This window comes from Durio zibethinus, chromosome 10 (assembly GCF_047325235.1).
Source record: "Durio zibethinus cultivar Kanyao isolate XHJ-2024 chromosome 10, ASM4732523v1, whole genome shotgun sequence".
Taxonomy (NCBI): domain Eukaryota; kingdom Viridiplantae; phylum Streptophyta; class Magnoliopsida; order Malvales; family Malvaceae; genus Durio; species Durio zibethinus.
Window position 1 is genome coordinate 2,298,134 of NC_143171.1, and position 17,607 is coordinate 2,315,740.

The 17,607-nt window shown below is 35.3% G+C and overlaps 3 protein-coding genes across 3 annotated transcripts; 1 reads left to right on the forward strand and 2 right to left on the reverse strand.

The window, feature by feature from the left end:
* Nucleotides 1-654: 654 nt before the first annotated feature.
* Nucleotides 655-2,533, reverse strand: LOC111292571 (uncharacterized). The gene is made up of 7 exons (XM_089766238.1): nt 2,039-2,533; nt 1,982-1,989; nt 1,745-1,868; nt 1,522-1,672; nt 1,256-1,393; nt 1,004-1,100; nt 655-898 (listed from the first exon to the last, which is right to left on the reverse strand). The coding sequence occupies exons 1-7, from the start codon at nt 2,531-2,533 to the stop codon at nt 655-657; spliced, it is 1,257 nt and encodes a 418-aa protein (XP_089622364.1).
* A 671-nt stretch (nt 2,534-3,204) lies between these two features.
* On the reverse strand, nt 3,205-8,371 carry LOC111291891 (uncharacterized). Its single transcript, XM_089766375.1, has 5 exons — nt 8,021-8,371; nt 5,204-6,637; nt 4,541-4,738; nt 4,295-4,446; nt 3,205-4,075 (listed from the first exon to the last, which is right to left on the reverse strand). Exons 2-5 carry the CDS (start codon nt 6,606-6,608, stop codon nt 3,608-3,610), a joined length of 2,223 nt encoding a protein of 740 aa, XP_089622501.1. The 5' UTR covers nt 6,609-6,637; nt 8,021-8,371; the 3' UTR covers nt 3,205-3,607.
* Nucleotides 8,372-9,267: 896 nt separating this feature from the next.
* LOC111292895 (MICOS complex subunit) lies at nt 9,268-16,162 on the forward strand. The gene is made up of 12 exons (XM_022885520.2): nt 9,268-9,615; nt 9,711-10,373; nt 11,936-12,064; nt 12,154-12,306; nt 12,430-12,507; nt 12,959-13,051; nt 13,137-13,256; nt 14,200-14,277; nt 14,429-14,608; nt 14,907-15,008; nt 15,096-15,368; nt 15,767-16,162. The coding sequence occupies exons 1-11, from the start codon at nt 9,538-9,540 to the stop codon at nt 15,327-15,329; spliced, it is 1,908 nt and encodes a 635-aa protein (XP_022741255.2). The 5' UTR covers nt 9,268-9,537; the 3' UTR covers nt 15,330-15,368; nt 15,767-16,162.
* Nucleotides 16,163-17,607: the final 1,445 nt, after the last annotated feature.

Genomic DNA, 17,607 nt, shown 5'->3' on the forward strand with positions numbered 1-17,607 from the left:
CTATATTATGTGTGAGTAGGACACTATGAATTTAGAGGTCCAAAAGATATATAAAATGTTCTTGATAAAAAAAAATTGTGATTGAAAGATCCCACTTAACTTAATTGCGTAATCCAATATGACATGTGCCAAAAAAAATTTATGCAGATTTTAGGGAACCAATTCATTTACCATATTATCTAAAATACAATTGGTGAAATGCATTTTTTTTTTATTTGGGTAAAAAACATGAATGAATTAATTATAAAATAGTACGATACATAACATATTCGACTTCATCGGCGAGGACTAAATCTTTAACAAAGGAATAAGGTTCTCTAAACACCACATAGTTGACCTTGTAATGACGAGAACTATTACAACTACTACCAAACCGGGCAAAGGGCATCAGCACACCTATTCCTTTCCCTAAACACGTGAAGCATGCGTTGATCTTAAGATCTTTCATCAACTTCTTGCAATCAGAGACTAGAAGGAGTACTATAGGATTAGTCACTTGGTGATTCTTAATCATGAAGATAGCAGTGGTGGCATCGAGTTCAATTTTCAACAATGGATATTGAGTTTTTTTGCCAAAAATAATCCATATTTGAGAGCCCATAATTCAGCAAAAATATTTGAACACACCCCAATATATCTAGAGGAACCAGAAATTCATTTTTCCTCATTATCTCGAATGATGGCTCTAACTCTTGCTTTCTCAGGGTTGCCCAATGTCGAGCCATTTGTGTTCAATTTATACCATCCGTCATTGGGAGGGTTCCGCCTAATGGACATAAAGGATTGCAACGGAGCCTGAACTCCTCTCTGGTTCATCGTAAAGAATTTAACAGCCTTTGCAATCACCAATTTCACCAAGTCAATGGTCTCACCATTCTGTCTACAATTTCTTCTATTCCTTTCAAGCCAAATCTCTCATAAAATATGGATAAACAACATGTACCAGGGATACCATGCATGGATCGGTGCTTGTTTAAAGCATTTTCTTTGATCCATTGTCTACAGTCCAGGATTCAATGGGATAGAGGCAAAGAGGCTCATCGCAAAGTAGCCTATATGTCTTTGGTCTACTAGCAATTGCAAAATAGGTGTGCCAAATCCTCTCAGTCATGCATGCAAAACACACAAGTAGTTAGGAAGTTCAACCCTCTTCTAGCAAGCTCATTATGTGTAGGCAAGATACAGTGCATGCATTGCCAGATGAAAAACTTAATTTTTGGCAGAGCTCGCAACTTTCATATCCATTCCCATTGACCTTTATTCTCGTTCAGACTTATTCCTCTAGTAAGGTCATAAGCAGATTGGGTAGTGAATACCCCACTAGAGGATGCAGACCAGCATATACTATCTTGTCCTTGTCCCTTCAGTTGAGTAGGGATATCATTTATGTTATCTAGAATATCAGCATTGATTTGAAAGAAATTAGAAGAGGTTGATTATTTTTTAATGCATTCAGACACTGGCTCACTGAAATTTGACCCTCTTGTCAATTAAGAGAGCCAAAAATAGCATTTCTCAAACTCCCAAACCCTAACCAATTATCATGCTCAAAGCTTGTAGATGAGCCATCAGCAATGACCCGACCAATACCTTTTTCAACAATCAAACCTATCCATCTCATGGCTTTCCATGTCGTCGATACTTTAGAAGCTTTTATCAAAGTGTTGTTTTCCTAGAGATATTTTTCTTTCAGCATTTTAACCCACAAAGCATTTTTTTTTTTTTTATGAAGAAATCTCCAAACCAACTTAATTAACTGTGCTTGATTTTGAGCTTGAGTCTCCCTCAAATCCAGTCCACCTTCACTTTTTTTCTTGGTCACTTCGCTCCAGTTAAGCAAGTGCAATCTATTTTTATCCTCGTCTTTCCTTCATAGAAAATCCATGTTAACCCTGTCCAACTCATTTGAAATGCTAACTAGAAGGGCTCTACATTGCATATAATAACTGGGGATGCTTTCCATAGTCAACTTGATCAGAACCATTCTTCCTGCAGGAGAAAGCAGATTTACTTTTCAACCAGCTAACTTTGCTCTGACCTTGTTGATAATGAAAGCATAATCATTCTTACTAACTCTCCCTTTATGGATAGGAAAACTTAGGTATCTTTCGAGATCAAGGGTTTCGTTAATGCCCAAAAGGTTAGTAATATCCTTTTTGTAGTATTGTTTAGTGTTGGTAGAAAAAAAAACTTTGGATTTTTTCAGATTGATGGTCTGCCCAGACTCACCACAAAATGTCATGAGTACCTCTTGGATGGACTTGGCAGTTTTTCCTTCTGCTCTACCTAGAAGAATAATGTCATCCGCAAATATAACATGAGAAAGCATAAGGTCATTTCGTGAACTTTTAGTAGGTTGCCATTTACGATCTTCCACAGCTTTAAGAATTTTTAAACTTAGAAACTCCATACACAAAATAAAGAGGTAAGGGGATAAAAGATCCCCTTGTCTCAAACCTTTGGAAGGCTTGAATTTTTCCAGCATTCTTCCATTCATCAAAATGGAAATAGATGAGGATGAGACATAACTCATGATCAAGGAAATCCAGGACTTTGGTAGATTGAAAAAGGTAAGCATCTTCCTAACGAATCCCCATTCAAGCCTGTCATAAGCTTTTTTTCAGGTCCAATTTAACTATCATATGTCCCAATCCTTCTTTCTTAGTTTTAAATGGGTGGACAAATTTCTGAATGATAGTACAGTTATCAAAACCGTTTTTGCCAAGAACAAAGTGAGTTTGGAGAGGTGAAATTAACTTATCCAAAAAAGGTCTTAGTCTTTGAACCATGATCTTTGAGATAACTTTGTAAGGTATGTTACAAAGACTTATAGGCCTGAATTGGTCTATCCGATGCATTTTGAAGTGTTAAATAGGTCCTAACGTTTAGTATTTAAAAACTACTCATTCTTCGCACCAAAAGGATCAAGCTTATCCACAAATTATCCCATTAGCAATACGTTATGGATTTGAGAAGAAAATGCAAGGTAAATTACAGAGATTGTGATTAGATATTTGCTTGGGCGGTGACATCAGCTGAGCTTAACTCAAAGTCACGTAGCATTAAATGTTAAAATGTGCTTACTTATTAGATCCACAGAGCCCCGGCAGGCCACCATGCCTGTCTTTTGAATAGTAATTCCAAAGCTAGGAACCTCGAATCTACACGTACAGCTAAACCATAGCATAAATTGAATTAGTGACCTTAATAATAATATTGGGGATTCCACATTACTTAAACAAATGTATGCAGAACATCATCCAGAAGAAGTTAGATTCTACAAAATTAGGTTCATAAAAGTTGGGACTATTGTTCCATAGGGAAACAAAATACGAGCAAATGAGACTAAATTCATAACTAAAGAGAGTCCTAGGTTTGAAAGATTCTAAGGCTGAATGAAACTAAAAACTCAGCCCAAAACTGCCTTCAGAAAGCCAAAATCCATCACCAAAAAAGTTCCCTTCGCATGGCTGGAATAGTTCCTTCCAATAAGCAGCACCTGCAGACCTGCAAAGATGGAAATGTGACTTTCTTACCATTATCTTACATTCGGACCACCCGATAAGAAAACCCGAAGAGCAGCCAGGGATAAATTATAGCCTGATCCCTACTGCTTGGTGTTTCTGCCACGAGCTACTTGCTTTGCTGCAACTTGTTCTTCTGACAGAGGCAAATAGTAGATCCGAGGAGTTGCTCTGGTTTTGCGAAACAGGTCATCCAGGGTGACAATAGGAGGATCTAGTTTCTCTGGAGGTGGTGGTGGAAGAGGAAGCCGTTCTCTAACTGGTGGTGGGTTAGACAAAGGGGGTGGTGGTGGAAGTGCAGAAGGCGGTGGAAGCTGCTGTCTAGAAACCTGTTGACGCGGAGAGGGCTGGGGCTGAGAAATAGGTTGAGCTTGCGGAGCAGTAGAACCAGAAGTCCCAGGGGTAGTTGGAGTCTGAGGTGGGCCCTCCAGCCGAATTTTAACTTCCTGGGGATCAACAAACTCAGCCATCAATAGACGTCCACCATTAGGTGGCCATTGCAGGTTATAAACGGCATTTCTTGTCTTTATTGCTTCTTCCACAGATGAATACTGCATAAAAAGATAATTCCCCAACTAGTTGATTAGATCTACTAAATCAGCCCGACATACAGAGTTCACAGATGTCAAAATGAAAAATTAATCAACAGACAAATATAAAAAATAAATTAATCAACAGACCACAAAAGTCTCAGGGTAGGTAAGATTCTTATATATAAAACAAAAAAGATAGGAGTTAATAGGAGTTAGAAACAAAGAAATAAGTCTTACAGTAACATAGCAATGGGTCTTAATGTGGTCCATCCAGAAGCTTGTGACGGTCCCAGTCTTCCCTAAAAGTTCTTGCACAGCTTTCAAGGTAAAAGGGCGCAGAAAACGATCAATTCTGAGAGAAGTGGTTGTAGGTTTTTGTGATGGTGGAACTGCCAAATGGGAAACATGAAACAGAAACCTTTTAGATGTTAAAGAAACAATTGATAGAATTCCTTTTATATCCGACTGAGAATGACAACTCACCAACTCGTTCCTTGGGTGTATCTTCACCAGCAGTGGAGTCTGATCTAGAGAAGTTACGTTTCAAAGCAGCAGAGTGCATAGTGTCTTTAGGTGTGGTGGTGGGTGTAAGATTAATGCCTTGCTGCTCTGGAACTTTTATATTGTCAGTGTTCCATTTGCGCCTTTTTGAAGGCTCATTGTTCCCAAAAGCTTCCTGATCTGTAAACACAGCTCATCAGGTGAGAATTGCCCAAGAAATTCTGTTGTCCAGGCAGTGGCAATAACCAACATAGAAAAGTATAGGAATGAACATTATAGCAATTTTTAGAAAAAAACTAGAGATATTAACCTGAACACCAAAAGCAGTGTTGTAACAAATAAAGCTCTCTCAGAATATGGAAAGCACATGCCATCGAAGGAAACTATATCTACAAACTATTGAATACAAAAATTAAACAAAATCATCACATTCCACAGGACAACTGACCCAGAGCAAATTTCAAAAGACCAACCTAAATAAGCTGTCTTCTGCATGCCAGTTTAATACAAGCACTTTTAACTTATTGCCTTAGCTTCAAAATGCTCGGTAAAGTAGATGGACAGAGACATGCAAAAAGAGATGGTTAAAACTGGACAGAGACATGCAAGAAAGGATGGTTACAATTGCAATCCATTGTTACTTACCATGAAGCTTTCTTTTCTCGACAGGAACAGAAGAATGGCTCTTGTTCTCAACAAAGAAGTCCTTTTTATCTGCAGATAAACCATCTCCTACAACATCAACAGGACTTTCCTCCTTGATAATAGGTGCATCATTTTTCTCACTCTTTTCTCCAATTTCATGAGTACTACATTTTGAATCAATTTGTTTACTCTCAAGCACATCCTCCTCCATAGAGTCATCACCCGAACTTCTATCTAAATTTAATTTTTCTGAGTACCCTATCTCTGCACTGTCATTTTTATTGCTCATGTCTGCATTTGTAACATTATTGTCATCTCTCTCATCAACAGATGCCTTCTTCTCAAGTGGATCTTCAACATCCATTGGATGTGATTCACCACTAATTGGGACAAAACTGCTGGAAGGCTTAACAACATCTAGGTCTAATTTGACATTATCAGCAATTATATTATCCTTTAGTTCAATCTTTTCATTAATTGACACAGAATCAGTAGAAATAGAATCAGATTTTACTTGAAACCCTAAAATAGGGCTGACCTCAGATACCTGGTTGTTTGGAGCAGAAAAGTCACACTTGTCATCCTCATGTGGAGCCTTTAAATCCTCATTCTCCAGCTGGGCCTTTGAATCCTCAATGTCCAGCTGGGGCTTTGGATCATCATTCTCCAGCTGAGGCTTTGAACCCACACTCTCCAGCAAGGCCTTGGGGTCATCATTCTCCACCTCAGGCTTTGGACCCACACTCTCCAAATGGGCAGTGGGATCATCATTCCCCACCTCAGGCTTAGGATGCTCACTCTCCACCTGGGGCTTTGGAACCTCATTCTCCACCCGGGTATTTGGATCCTCATTCTCCACCTGGGGCTTCTGATTGTCATACGCTACTTGGATGTTAGAATACACATTCTCCTCCTGTCCCGAACTCTGCATATCTTGTCTAATCAATGGTACCTCAGATACTACCGGCTTGGTAACTGTTATCTCAGTCTGAACAGTGGTGGTTTGAATAACAGGCTCCTCTTCCACCACTATGTCCCTTCCTTGAACTCCTCCATGACCCAAAGCAGCTGCACTATCATTAATGTCAACCTGAACCTTGAACCCACTCCCCTTCTCAATCCCACTGCCACCATGATCCAAAACATCTTTAGCTGTCTCAGCAACAACTGGCATTGCTTTTTCAATCCCTTCCTCAACCATAGGCCGGGGATCAGAATTAAAACCATTATCTGCCTCCTTTGCAGTATTTTCCCTTTCAATTCGAAGCGCTTCATCCAACCGTTTTACCAAATCATCTTTCAAGCCCCGAGTTGTCAATTTCCGCCTCTTAAGTTCTTCCTTTAACTCTGTGACCTTCCATTGATCAATTGGTCGATTGTCAAGTATTTGATACCTTGATGACATCTTTTCCAACCAAAACTCACCTTCAAAACCTAGTTGAAAACATCTCACACAGTCATTCCCCAGAAAATCCAAAAAGACAAGATACTAGAAAAATATGTGCAGTAGAAAGAGACACCCACGTTTGATAGAAACAAGGCCAAACAAAACATGTTAGAAATTAAAAAAAGGAAGTTAAATCATAGTTATAAGTCAGAAGCCATAGTGAACGGACCCAAAGGCATTATGTCAAGCAGTTTAAGCAATTTCAATAAATGCAGGAAAGCAAAGAAAATCATTCCCCAGAATTGAACCCTTAAGAATTGCAAAATTTCATGAAGAATATGAAAGATGATGATGACAATAATAATAATAATAATAATAATAATAATAATAATAATAATAATAATAATAAGAACCAAAAGCATTAAGTTAACACAAAACTTCTAACACCACAAATTAACTCTTTATCTTGTTTTCCAGGACAAAATATCCACAACAGCAAATTCCCCTGGTCCCCCAAATAAGTCAAAAAATACATTTGTCTTTTCTAAAAACTCATTGGGAAATCAGTGGTAAAATGTGTGTCTATATATATATATATATTTATAGGATAAACCCATTTTAATGGAGTAATATTTACTACAAAAACTTTATTCATGAAGTGGTGAAGAAAATCATTCGTTTTTTTCAAGAATATAAGGCTTTGTTTGATTTGAGGAAATTTTTTATTTTTTATTTTATTTTCATTTTTTAGAATATAGTTTTTATTTTCTATTTTTTGTTTTCTAAAAATGTATTTGATAAATGAAAATAAAAATTGTTTTCTAAAAATGCGAAAATAAGAAAATAAATAAAATATTCAATTGTATTAATATTTATAGCATCTAATTATAAATATAATAAATATTTATTAATTAATGACATTAAAAAGTGTTCAAATATGGTAAACTTATAAAATGCAAAACACAAGGAAAAAAGTAATGTAAATCCATTGTTTTCCCAATTGAAAACATCTTTTTTTATTTTCATATTTCAATCCATTTTCATTTTTGTTTTCTAAAAATCTGTTTTTATTTTCAATTATCAAACACGTTTCACTCGTGTTTTTCATTTTCCAAGAAAATGAAAACAAAAGATGACTCTATTTTCTGAAACCAAACGCCGCCTAAGTTCTTGCTACCCACTAAATATCGTAATTCCATAATGCCCCAATACCCAACAAAATTAAGACATAGAACACAGTAAAACAACCATTTTCCAGCCTAAAATTTTCAAAAATGAAAAGTCTCTTTACCAACAAAAACTAAAATGCCGCTTCATCGAGAAACTAATGAAACCAAACAATCATTCCAAAAATCAATCATAAACAAAAAGAATCCAATAATACCCATAAAAAAATGCTTGCAGATATAAAAGAAAGAGAGAATACTCACAGGATTATATATTTGGGAAGCCACGACAGCCCACACTTCCTTTAAAAGGTAAAAGTGAAAATTTATCTGAAAAGGCCCTAATTCAACACACAAAACCCAACATTGGAGCAAACCCTAGTTTTCACCAAAGACAAAGTTATCTAAAAACAAGGAAAAAGTGAGAAGAAAAACAACAAAAAAATATAAACGGAAAATTAAAAAGGAGTTTTATGAGTCAGAGTTGATGAGAAATTGATTTTTTTTTCTATTTGATATAATTTCGGTTTCTTGTTTTGATTTTTGAGAGAAAAATGAGGGCAGAAGAAGGGGTGAAATTAGGGTTTAAAAAACTGATGTCTGGTTATATCGAATAAGAAAAAGATGAGGCCAAGTCTTCTAGAAATACTGATTTTGGTTATTATTCAGATGCCCAAATTGCCCTTATGTCTTTCCGTGGTGGGGGATTCAAATCATTCAATGCTTAACTTACGTGATGGTTTATCTTTTACAGAAATTACACTTTTTGCCCTGTTTTGTTTTGCTTTTGCGAGTGCATCCTTAAAAGGGTTTTTCTTTAGGACATGTAAAATATTAAAAAAATTTAAATTTTTTGCTCATGCAAAATATTTAAAATTTGTGTATCCAAAAAGAGAAGAGGATATAAATTTGAGACCTAAAGCAAAAGATGGACATTCAAAGCTCCTTTTTTTTTTTTTTTAAGAAAATAGATATACCACAAGTATTTTAATTATAGATTAATTAGTAAAATATTCAAATTATTAATTTCTACCTATGGAAAAGAATATGTTTTTTATTTTTGAATTATTTTCCTCAATTCAATATTACTAGAAATTTGCCCACACTGCCTTATGGGACGAATATTTTTATTTAAATATTGAAAACTTTCAAGAGTTTATTTTAACAAAATAAAATATAATGAAAAATAAAATTAGTATTTAAATATTTTATTTAATTATAAATATATGTATTTCTTTATCAAAGAGTTTATTGATAAAAAAATTAAAATTAAATATGATCCAACAATTATAATATAAGTATTTAAGTGATAGATCTTATCAATAATATATTTTTTTGTCTCAAAATATATAGATTGTATTCATTTTTATAAAATTTAATTAAAAATTTTAATTTTAATGTTTTTACTTTAATATTAAAATTATTTTTTATAAAATTAAAATTTCAAGATTTTTAATATTAAAAGTAAAAAATTTAGAATATAAAAAATAAAATGTTTAAAGGTTAAAAATATTCATTTAAAAAAAAATGGGATGGAGTCAGTAATATGTAACGTATGGCTAATTATAATCAGCGGTCAACCGCCTCGGCTGCCCGGGAAGGCGATCCTGAGTCTTGGCTCCACCCCATGAAAGATTTAAACCAAAGACAATTTGTTTCAACACCGACGGGTTAACGCCAAAGCGACTCCTCCCTTAAGAACGTCACTTCCTCTCCCAGTCATTTTCACAAACACCGTCACCGCAATATACTTTCAAAAGAAAAAGGGAAAAACCAGCATCATGCTTCGAAGGTCAATTTTGGAATTATCAAGTCGCCGAGGGTCTCCTCGGAGAATACCCAGGCAAATTATATCCCAGGTAAATTCAACTGTTTTAAGTTTCAGTATCAGTTTTCGAGTTCCAGTGTTCTATTATTATAATTGGTCTTTTTATAATGCATGGTGAAAATGTAGCATTCATCAACGTTTATTTATTCAAGAAAACGATTCTCGACGTCTCCCGGAAACAATGCTACTCCGAAACCTGGTTCAGCCGGAGGTCCACCTGAATCGAAGAATGGGTTTTCAAAAGTTGTCCTTGGAACTGCTATTATTGGTGGTGCTGTCTTGGTTGCTTACCAAGCTGGATATTTAGATCAATATCTTGGCGAAGGCCCCAAGGTTTCTATTGATTCAACGAAAATTGGTTTTGATGGGAAAGATGAAAAGGATAACCAAGTTGTTTCTTCTCATAATGAAGATATAAACAAATTGACTCCTGACCAAAAAGCTGCAACTCATATTGATCATTCTTCTCAGTCTGAAACGTCGAGTGAAACCCAAGGTGAAAACCAGTCTAATGTGGAAGACAAGTCGAATGAGACACTTGGAGAAAGCACAAGATCCATACCGGAAAAGGCATTGCCAGAATATTCTCAGAGCAGTTTGCCATCTGCTGATCACAATGTAGATGCTGCTGTATCAGCTGAGGGGAATCTCAAAAAGATTGAGTCTGAAACTGCAACGGTACCAAACAAGGAATTTCAGGATATTCCATTGGATACCCAGTCAATTGCATTCCTTGGAGAAAAGGAGACAAAAACTGTGCCATCTCTTAATACCGCAGACAGGCCGCTGGTACCCTTTTTTCTGCACCCTATATTTATATTGATACTGATCTCTTGGACTCTTTTTGGAATAATGCATACGCAAGCCATTATTCTTCTATTACTAAACAATATAGATCACTTTGTTATTGTTTGTACAGTATTACTAATCTATTCCTACCTTTCCACAAGTCAATTATGACAGTGATTGTCACTTGTTTGCCAACAAACACCATTGGCACATCAAGTATGAATCTATGAATGTTCATATTTTTTTCAATATAATTTACCCGAGCCTTTTTATCTAGCAATCTTTCTTAATTGTATGCATGGGTGCATAAAGAAATGTTTCAGGATGCCAGAGAACCATGGTGCCTTTTATTGTTTTCTATTCAGGGCATCACTTTTTGTGGAAATTTCATTCACAAAGAGACTGGCTTAACTGTTGTAACTTGCTAAGCATTGAAGCTCTTTGTTTACCTTTGCATTTTTAAATGGTGAGTGTCAAGTGAGGCAGCAACAACACTACCCGCCTGTCCTCTAGGCTTATTGTACATTCCTAAAAATTAATACTGGAAAAATACTCTCTTTATTAAGTGTAGTTATACTGCACAGGTTCAATATGACCCACTTTTAGTGTTCTGCTATTGCAAGATGAACCAAGTAAAGTGTATAAGCGCCTAGTTTAGACCCTGAAGAAAGCCTAATAAAATCTGTGCCATCTCTGTATCCCACTACATCAGACATTTCCCTTCATAAGTTTCTCTTCTTAACACCCAACATTTATGTTGTTTCTGATTTGTAACCTTTCAGAATGGCTACATGAGCCATTGTTATTCTTTGGCGGTTGGTCAATGAAACTTATTGAAAATTTTCCTTGTCTCCATGATTTTACATGTTCTCATTGTCTGATTTTTCTTAAATTTGAAATGCATCTTGTGTTTATCATGTTCTGTAGCACATTGTTGGTTTAAAGGGGAAAAAAGTATGGTTGGAAGGCTTTCTCTGCTTTATGTGTAAACATATACGCTAATGATTCAGAGGCTGTCCACTGTTTGTGGAGACATTGCTAATGCTTCAGGATGACAAAGAATCACTGCATTTCCTTGTTTATTTTCCAGGCTAGGAAAAGCTTTATAGAGAGGTTTGATCCCTTAAGAGACTGGCTTAGAATTGCAACATCTGGACGATTAGAAGCTTCTTTTATGTCTTTGTGTTTAATTGGGGAAGACTGTTAAGTGAGGTGGCAAAAGCACGACTAGATGCTGTTCTTTGTGTGTGTGTGTGTGTGTATAATGATTCAGGATGACAAAGAACCACTTGCATTTCCTTGTTTATTATCTAGGCAAGGAAAGGCTTTATAGGGGGTTTGATCTTCTAAGAGCCTGGCTTAGGGTTGCAACATCTGAGGGATTAAAGCTTCTTTTATGTTGTGTGCATGGGGAAGACTGTCATTGAGGTGGCAAAAGCACAGCCAGCTCCTGTTCTTTGTATTCACTTCATATAAATATATATGTATGTGTGTGTATGTACTTTCTTCCTAATCTTTATCAGACTTGGTACAAAACCACATTTGATGTTCCTTTGCTGCAGGGCAAATCAAATAAAGATCTAGAAGTTCCAAGTTCTCTTCTTGATACCTATAACCTTAGGGAAAAGGCAGATGAAAGCTATTTGACTTCTCTAAACAGAAAATATGAGCAGCTTTCTAAAGAAACAGAGGTTATTTACATCTGCTATTTGTTGTTTGATGCATATGATAAGCGAGAGTGTCAACTAACACTAGGTTTTCATTCTTTTTAACATATTAGGCTTTTGGTACAGCAATTGAGGAACTGAACGACGGATATTTATCGAAGGATGGAAAATTAGTTCTTGACTTCCTACAAGCCATTCATGCTGCTGAAAAGCGGCAAGCTGAGCTGGATGCACATGCTTTTGCTGAAGAAAAGCGAGCATTGAAGGTCTTAAGTTTGACCTATAGGTTCTAATACAAAGTATCTGGATTCTTAATTTCTGCAGTTTCATTTTACTCATGGCGCACTGTTTGCTAATGCTTTTTCTTTTTTCTTTTTTTCTCTCTTTAGGAGAAATATGAAAAGGAATTAAGGGATTCAAGAGCCAGGGAACTAATGCATACAGAAGAGGCAGCCATATTGGATAAGGTTATAGCTGTTTTCATATTTTTCTTTAAGGTTACACCACCTTTTTTCATATTTGCAGACTTGGATTTTTCCTGTTTTGTGTGTATTGTGACAAAAGGCAAGTAAGTATTATTTATATCAGTTTGGAACAATTGTCTATCTGTTTGTAAGGCATAACAAAAGCCGAAAATGAATTAAACTGGGAAGATTGGTCCCAGTCAGTTTCTCTGAATTTTTATGCTAGTTAATGAAATTACATTAGTATTTTCATTAATCAACTTAAGCTATTCCATGATTATGTATTATGGATTTTGATGACCATGCTTATTTTGCTGTATTTACCATGGAAAGTCACAGTTCAGTTACAGATGGAGTATACTACAATGGGGTAAAAAATCAAGTAAAAGAAAAGAGAGGTGATTATATTATTTTGTGGATTCAAGTTGCTAAGAATTTTACTTGCCACTATCAGGAATTAAAGAGAGAAAGATCAAAAGCAGCAGCTGCTATAAAATCCCTTCAAGAAAAAATGGAAGAGAAACTTAGGGTGGAAGTTGAAGAAAAGGTACATAGTTTTATGCAAACAAAGAAATTCTATAGTGTAATTTTGTAACTCATGAATTCAAGTTGTTAGTTCTTGGTCATTGTAGGAAAGAGAAGCTGAAATGAAGTTCCAAAAAGCTCAGGAACTAGGAAAAGCAGAATTGGCTGCAGCGATTGCAAATGAGAAAGCAGCACAGATTGAAAAAATTGCAGAAGCAAATTTTCATGTAAGCTATCTTCTGGTGGAAATTTTTAATGAGAATCTGAACAAAAATTAACTTCGCTAGTTTTTAGGATGAAAAAATGGACTAGAAAGTTTTTTTCAATAGCATTTGATAAAAGATGGAATAAGGAAATTTAAAAGTTATGCCACAAGATTTTTCTCTTATAATGAGTTGGAATATAAAACCTCTGGGCTCTTACTTTGGGGCATATAGCATACAAGGCAAAGTGACAATCAAAATGTCACACATCAATGCTTTTAGCTTTCAGTTTAATGCAGTATCAACTTCCATACTTTCTGTATTCTGCATGTCGATGCTCCATGTGTCTTATAGACATTGTGTGCAGTATATAAATATATTTAAGTTATACTTGCAAAATGAAAATCCATTGTGTTGAAAATTGAACTCATCAAAAGTGATCATTGATCACAATCAAATTAACTAGCCTCTTTTGCAATTTCTAGCTGAAAATCAAATATTTTGCCATTAAAATTTTCTGAATATGAGCATTTGCTGGAATGTGTTGGTTGACAATCTAAACAGTTAATGACATTTCCAACCAGAATGAGGTTTAACTAGGACACCTATTTTGAAGAAAGAAATGAAAGCTAGAATAGTTTCTGATATATTCTTTGAATATTAAAGAACCAAATCAAACATGAACAATCATTTGAGGATGAATGAGTATGTCTAAAGTTAAAAGATTCTTCTAAATTGGAAACTGCTTATTGTTTATCAGTTACAAACATTAATTGTATATGCATTTCTCAGTTTATTGTTTGTTGCTTAGATGAATCTGATGTTGGAGCAATAAACAAGTGTTTTAATGCTTCACGTATGCTCGAGTAATTATTTTCATAATCAATAAGTACTAATTGTTATTAGCCATTCAGCACTATTTTTGTGATTAGAGAACCTAAACATGGCTTGAATTATTCTTTTGTAGATAAATGCCTTATGTGTGGCATTTTATGCACGATCTGAAGAAGCATGCAAGATTCATTCTGTTCACAAGCTTGCTTTGGTACCTTCTCCACTTTACTTCATTGTTATTTTTACTTTTAGTAGGAATTTGAGTTATGCTATGTAATGATTGATAGCCCTAGTAATAATTTGTCTCAACTTGTAAATTGTTACCATTTACCCCATAACTTGATTGTTCTTGGGTCCTACAGGGAGTGCTTGCACTAGATGATGCACTTTCTAAAGGATTACCAATCCAGAAAGAAATAGATGCTCTGCGCACCTACCTTGAAGGCATTGAGAAGGATTCAGCATTAGATTTGGTCTTTTCATCTCTTCCAGAAGAAACTCGGTACCATGGAACAGACACTTTGCTAGAGTTGAATCAAAAGGCAGGTTGTTTCGTGATTTTAAAAATATATGCTAGTGAATTCCTAGTCCTTTCAGATGATAAAATCTTTTGGTTACATGGTTGATAGTGTGCCGATGCAGAATTCTATGCAATAATTGTATGATTTACTTTTGGCATGATATTTTTCATTGAATGGAAGCTTAGAATTTTAAATACTTTTATAGAGGCAGGCTAAAAGTATACAAAATCTTAGTTTTTCCAAAAAATAAAAGCTGGGAGAATTGATATTCCTGGCATCTTTTAGCTGTTGATAAACTGTTTGACATATGTTCTTGCAGTTTAATGCCTTGAAAGGGACCCTAAGGCACTTCAGCCTAATTCTGCCTGGTGGTGGTGGCATCTTGACGCATTCTTTAGCACATATTGCATCCTGGTTAAAGGTATAAAAAGAATGGGATTTACCTTTCACATAATAATAGATCTAAGTTGCTGAAATAATCTGATGCTTGCCTTTGATTACCTTTTAGGTGAAGGAAGTTGACCAATCTGGTGAAGGGATTGAATCTTTAATCAGTAGAGTTGACAATTACTTGGCTGAAGGAAAGCTTGCTGAAGCAGCAGCCGCCTTAGAACAAGGTGTCAAAGGTAGCCAAGCAGAGGAGATTGTTGGTGATTGGGTGAAACGAGTGAGAAATAGGACCATTACAGAGCAAGCGTTAACAATACTTCAATCATATGCTACTTGCATCAGTCTTACCTGATTTCTCAGTTCTGAATATTTGGCTCAAACAATGCCTAGGGTATGGAACTGACAAACCTCATTGAATTAGTGGTTAAGCTAAAGAATTTTCTTGCTTTCCTAGCCAATATACACAGCAAGCAAAGTGGTCCTTTTGCTTTGGGCAACCTATTTAACAAAAAAGTTCTTCAAAGCTTCACTATGCTTTTTTTTTTCTCTCCAAATTGCGGAGATGGTCCATGATCCTCCAAATAAAGTTATGTTTTCCTTCAGTGAAAAGGTTCATATTTCTTCATCTCTACAAAGATCCTGCTAATAGCCTTTCATGTTGGAATAAAGTTATGATTATTGCAAACAATAGCGGTAATATAGAGCGAATTTCTTGATCTCTTATGAAGATTGTAATTTGTATGGTTGATGTGTCATTTTCTTGAACATATGTTTCTCAACTTTTTGCAGTGTTTCAATATTCAGAGTTACCTGTTGCCAGCTGAATTGACATAAATAATATTCATCTTATGCTATAACAACCTAACTCTGATTCAGCATATTGCATTGCTGTGATGAGAATGGCCATTGCAACCAACTGCAAACGGAACTTTTCAGCTTTCTTTATGTAGAAGGTATATACCTATCAACTAATTCATAATTTGTTTTGTTACTTACAGCCTAATTTGGTTATTAAATCACTGAATTGATTATTGGCTTTAATTATTGTGTTTGTATATTATGATCCCATAGAATTTTTGGGTTTTGGTTGTTGAGCTCTGATAATCAACATTATTCAAAGAAAATAGTAAACAATACACATGCTGCATTAGTGCATTGTTATAAAATAGGTAGTGAATTATTTTGTATCCATGTGCTTCAAGATTCCAAAACATGGGGTGCTTTTTTTTTTTTTTTATTAAGCTTCATCACTGTCATGAATTTTAATTTGAGGTGAAATTGATGAACATGACCTCATTGTAAATGTAATTATAATAAATTTTTTTCTGTTCCATAAATCTAATATTCATTTATCAAAATTTTTCAGAAAATTGCAGTTGAAGAAACATGCATACCTTCTTAAGTCATAACTAACCCCACCCCACTGATTGAAAATTTTCATTCTTTTGGGTGTATGAGTTTGGAGTCTTCAATCATGAGAGGTAAGAAATCAACTTCCATGAAAATGTATAGTAATAAACAACATTAGGAGGAAATTACTAAATATATTAATATAAAACAAGGCGGCCCCAAAGGCCAAAACCCACTCCAAAGTGAGGCTACAACTCAACCAATTTCAGCTATGATTTTCATGTTCCCAACAAGTTAACTATTTTAATGGCTGGTATAAAGTCCAAATCTTCAGGACCCATCTCCCCCATCACCACCCCCCCCCCCCCCCCCCAAAAAAAATCTTGAAATAATTATGAAAAGAAAGAAATAGTCTGATTCTGGCTTTAGAGACAAGCTTACAAGTTACAAAAGAGTAAGTCTGTCAATTTCCTGTCTTCCTGGAACAATTCCTGGCCCTGACATTACTATTTATAGTAACATACATTAGAGTAGCTTTATTTTCTCCAAATGTTTTGTGTAACTATGTATCCATTGTGTAACCTATGGAAGTTACCTGTTTAGGCTTTAATTCAATTCGTCATCAGAAGATCATAGTAAGTTTTTTTCACAGAACCATATGTGTCGTAACTAGTAATCCCCAATTGGATAACATTTATTCCATTTATAATGGGGTGATAATAGGGGTGTAAACAAGCCGAGTCGAGCCGAGTCGAGTAGTGAGAAGCTCGAGCTCGAGCTCGACTCACAACTCGGGGCTCGATACTCGGCTCGAGCTCGATCGAGTTTTATTTTTCAAGCTCGAGTTCGATTCGTGATCGAATTCGTCTATTCGAGCTCACTCGATTAATATGTAAAAATAAGCTCGATTCGTATATTCAACAAGAGTTTGATTATTCATACTCGAATTCGAACTCGAACTCGGACTCGAAATATTTTATTAATTAAAATAATAAAAATATATTTAAATATAAAAGTTCGATTAAGCTCGCGAGCTATTCGAGTTAGATATAAGAATACTCGAATTCGGCTCGATCGATAAGTCGAGCTACTCGAGCTCGAGCTCGAGCTCGACTCGACAATAATCGAACCGAATTCGAGTTTTTTTTGAATCGAATCCGAGTAGCTTGCGAGTACTAATGTATCATTTATACTCCTAGGTGATAAAAATTGAAAAAAAAAAAAAAGGGTAAGGGCATAAAAAAGTACGAATTTGGTGAGTGAAGTAAAAAAAATAATGT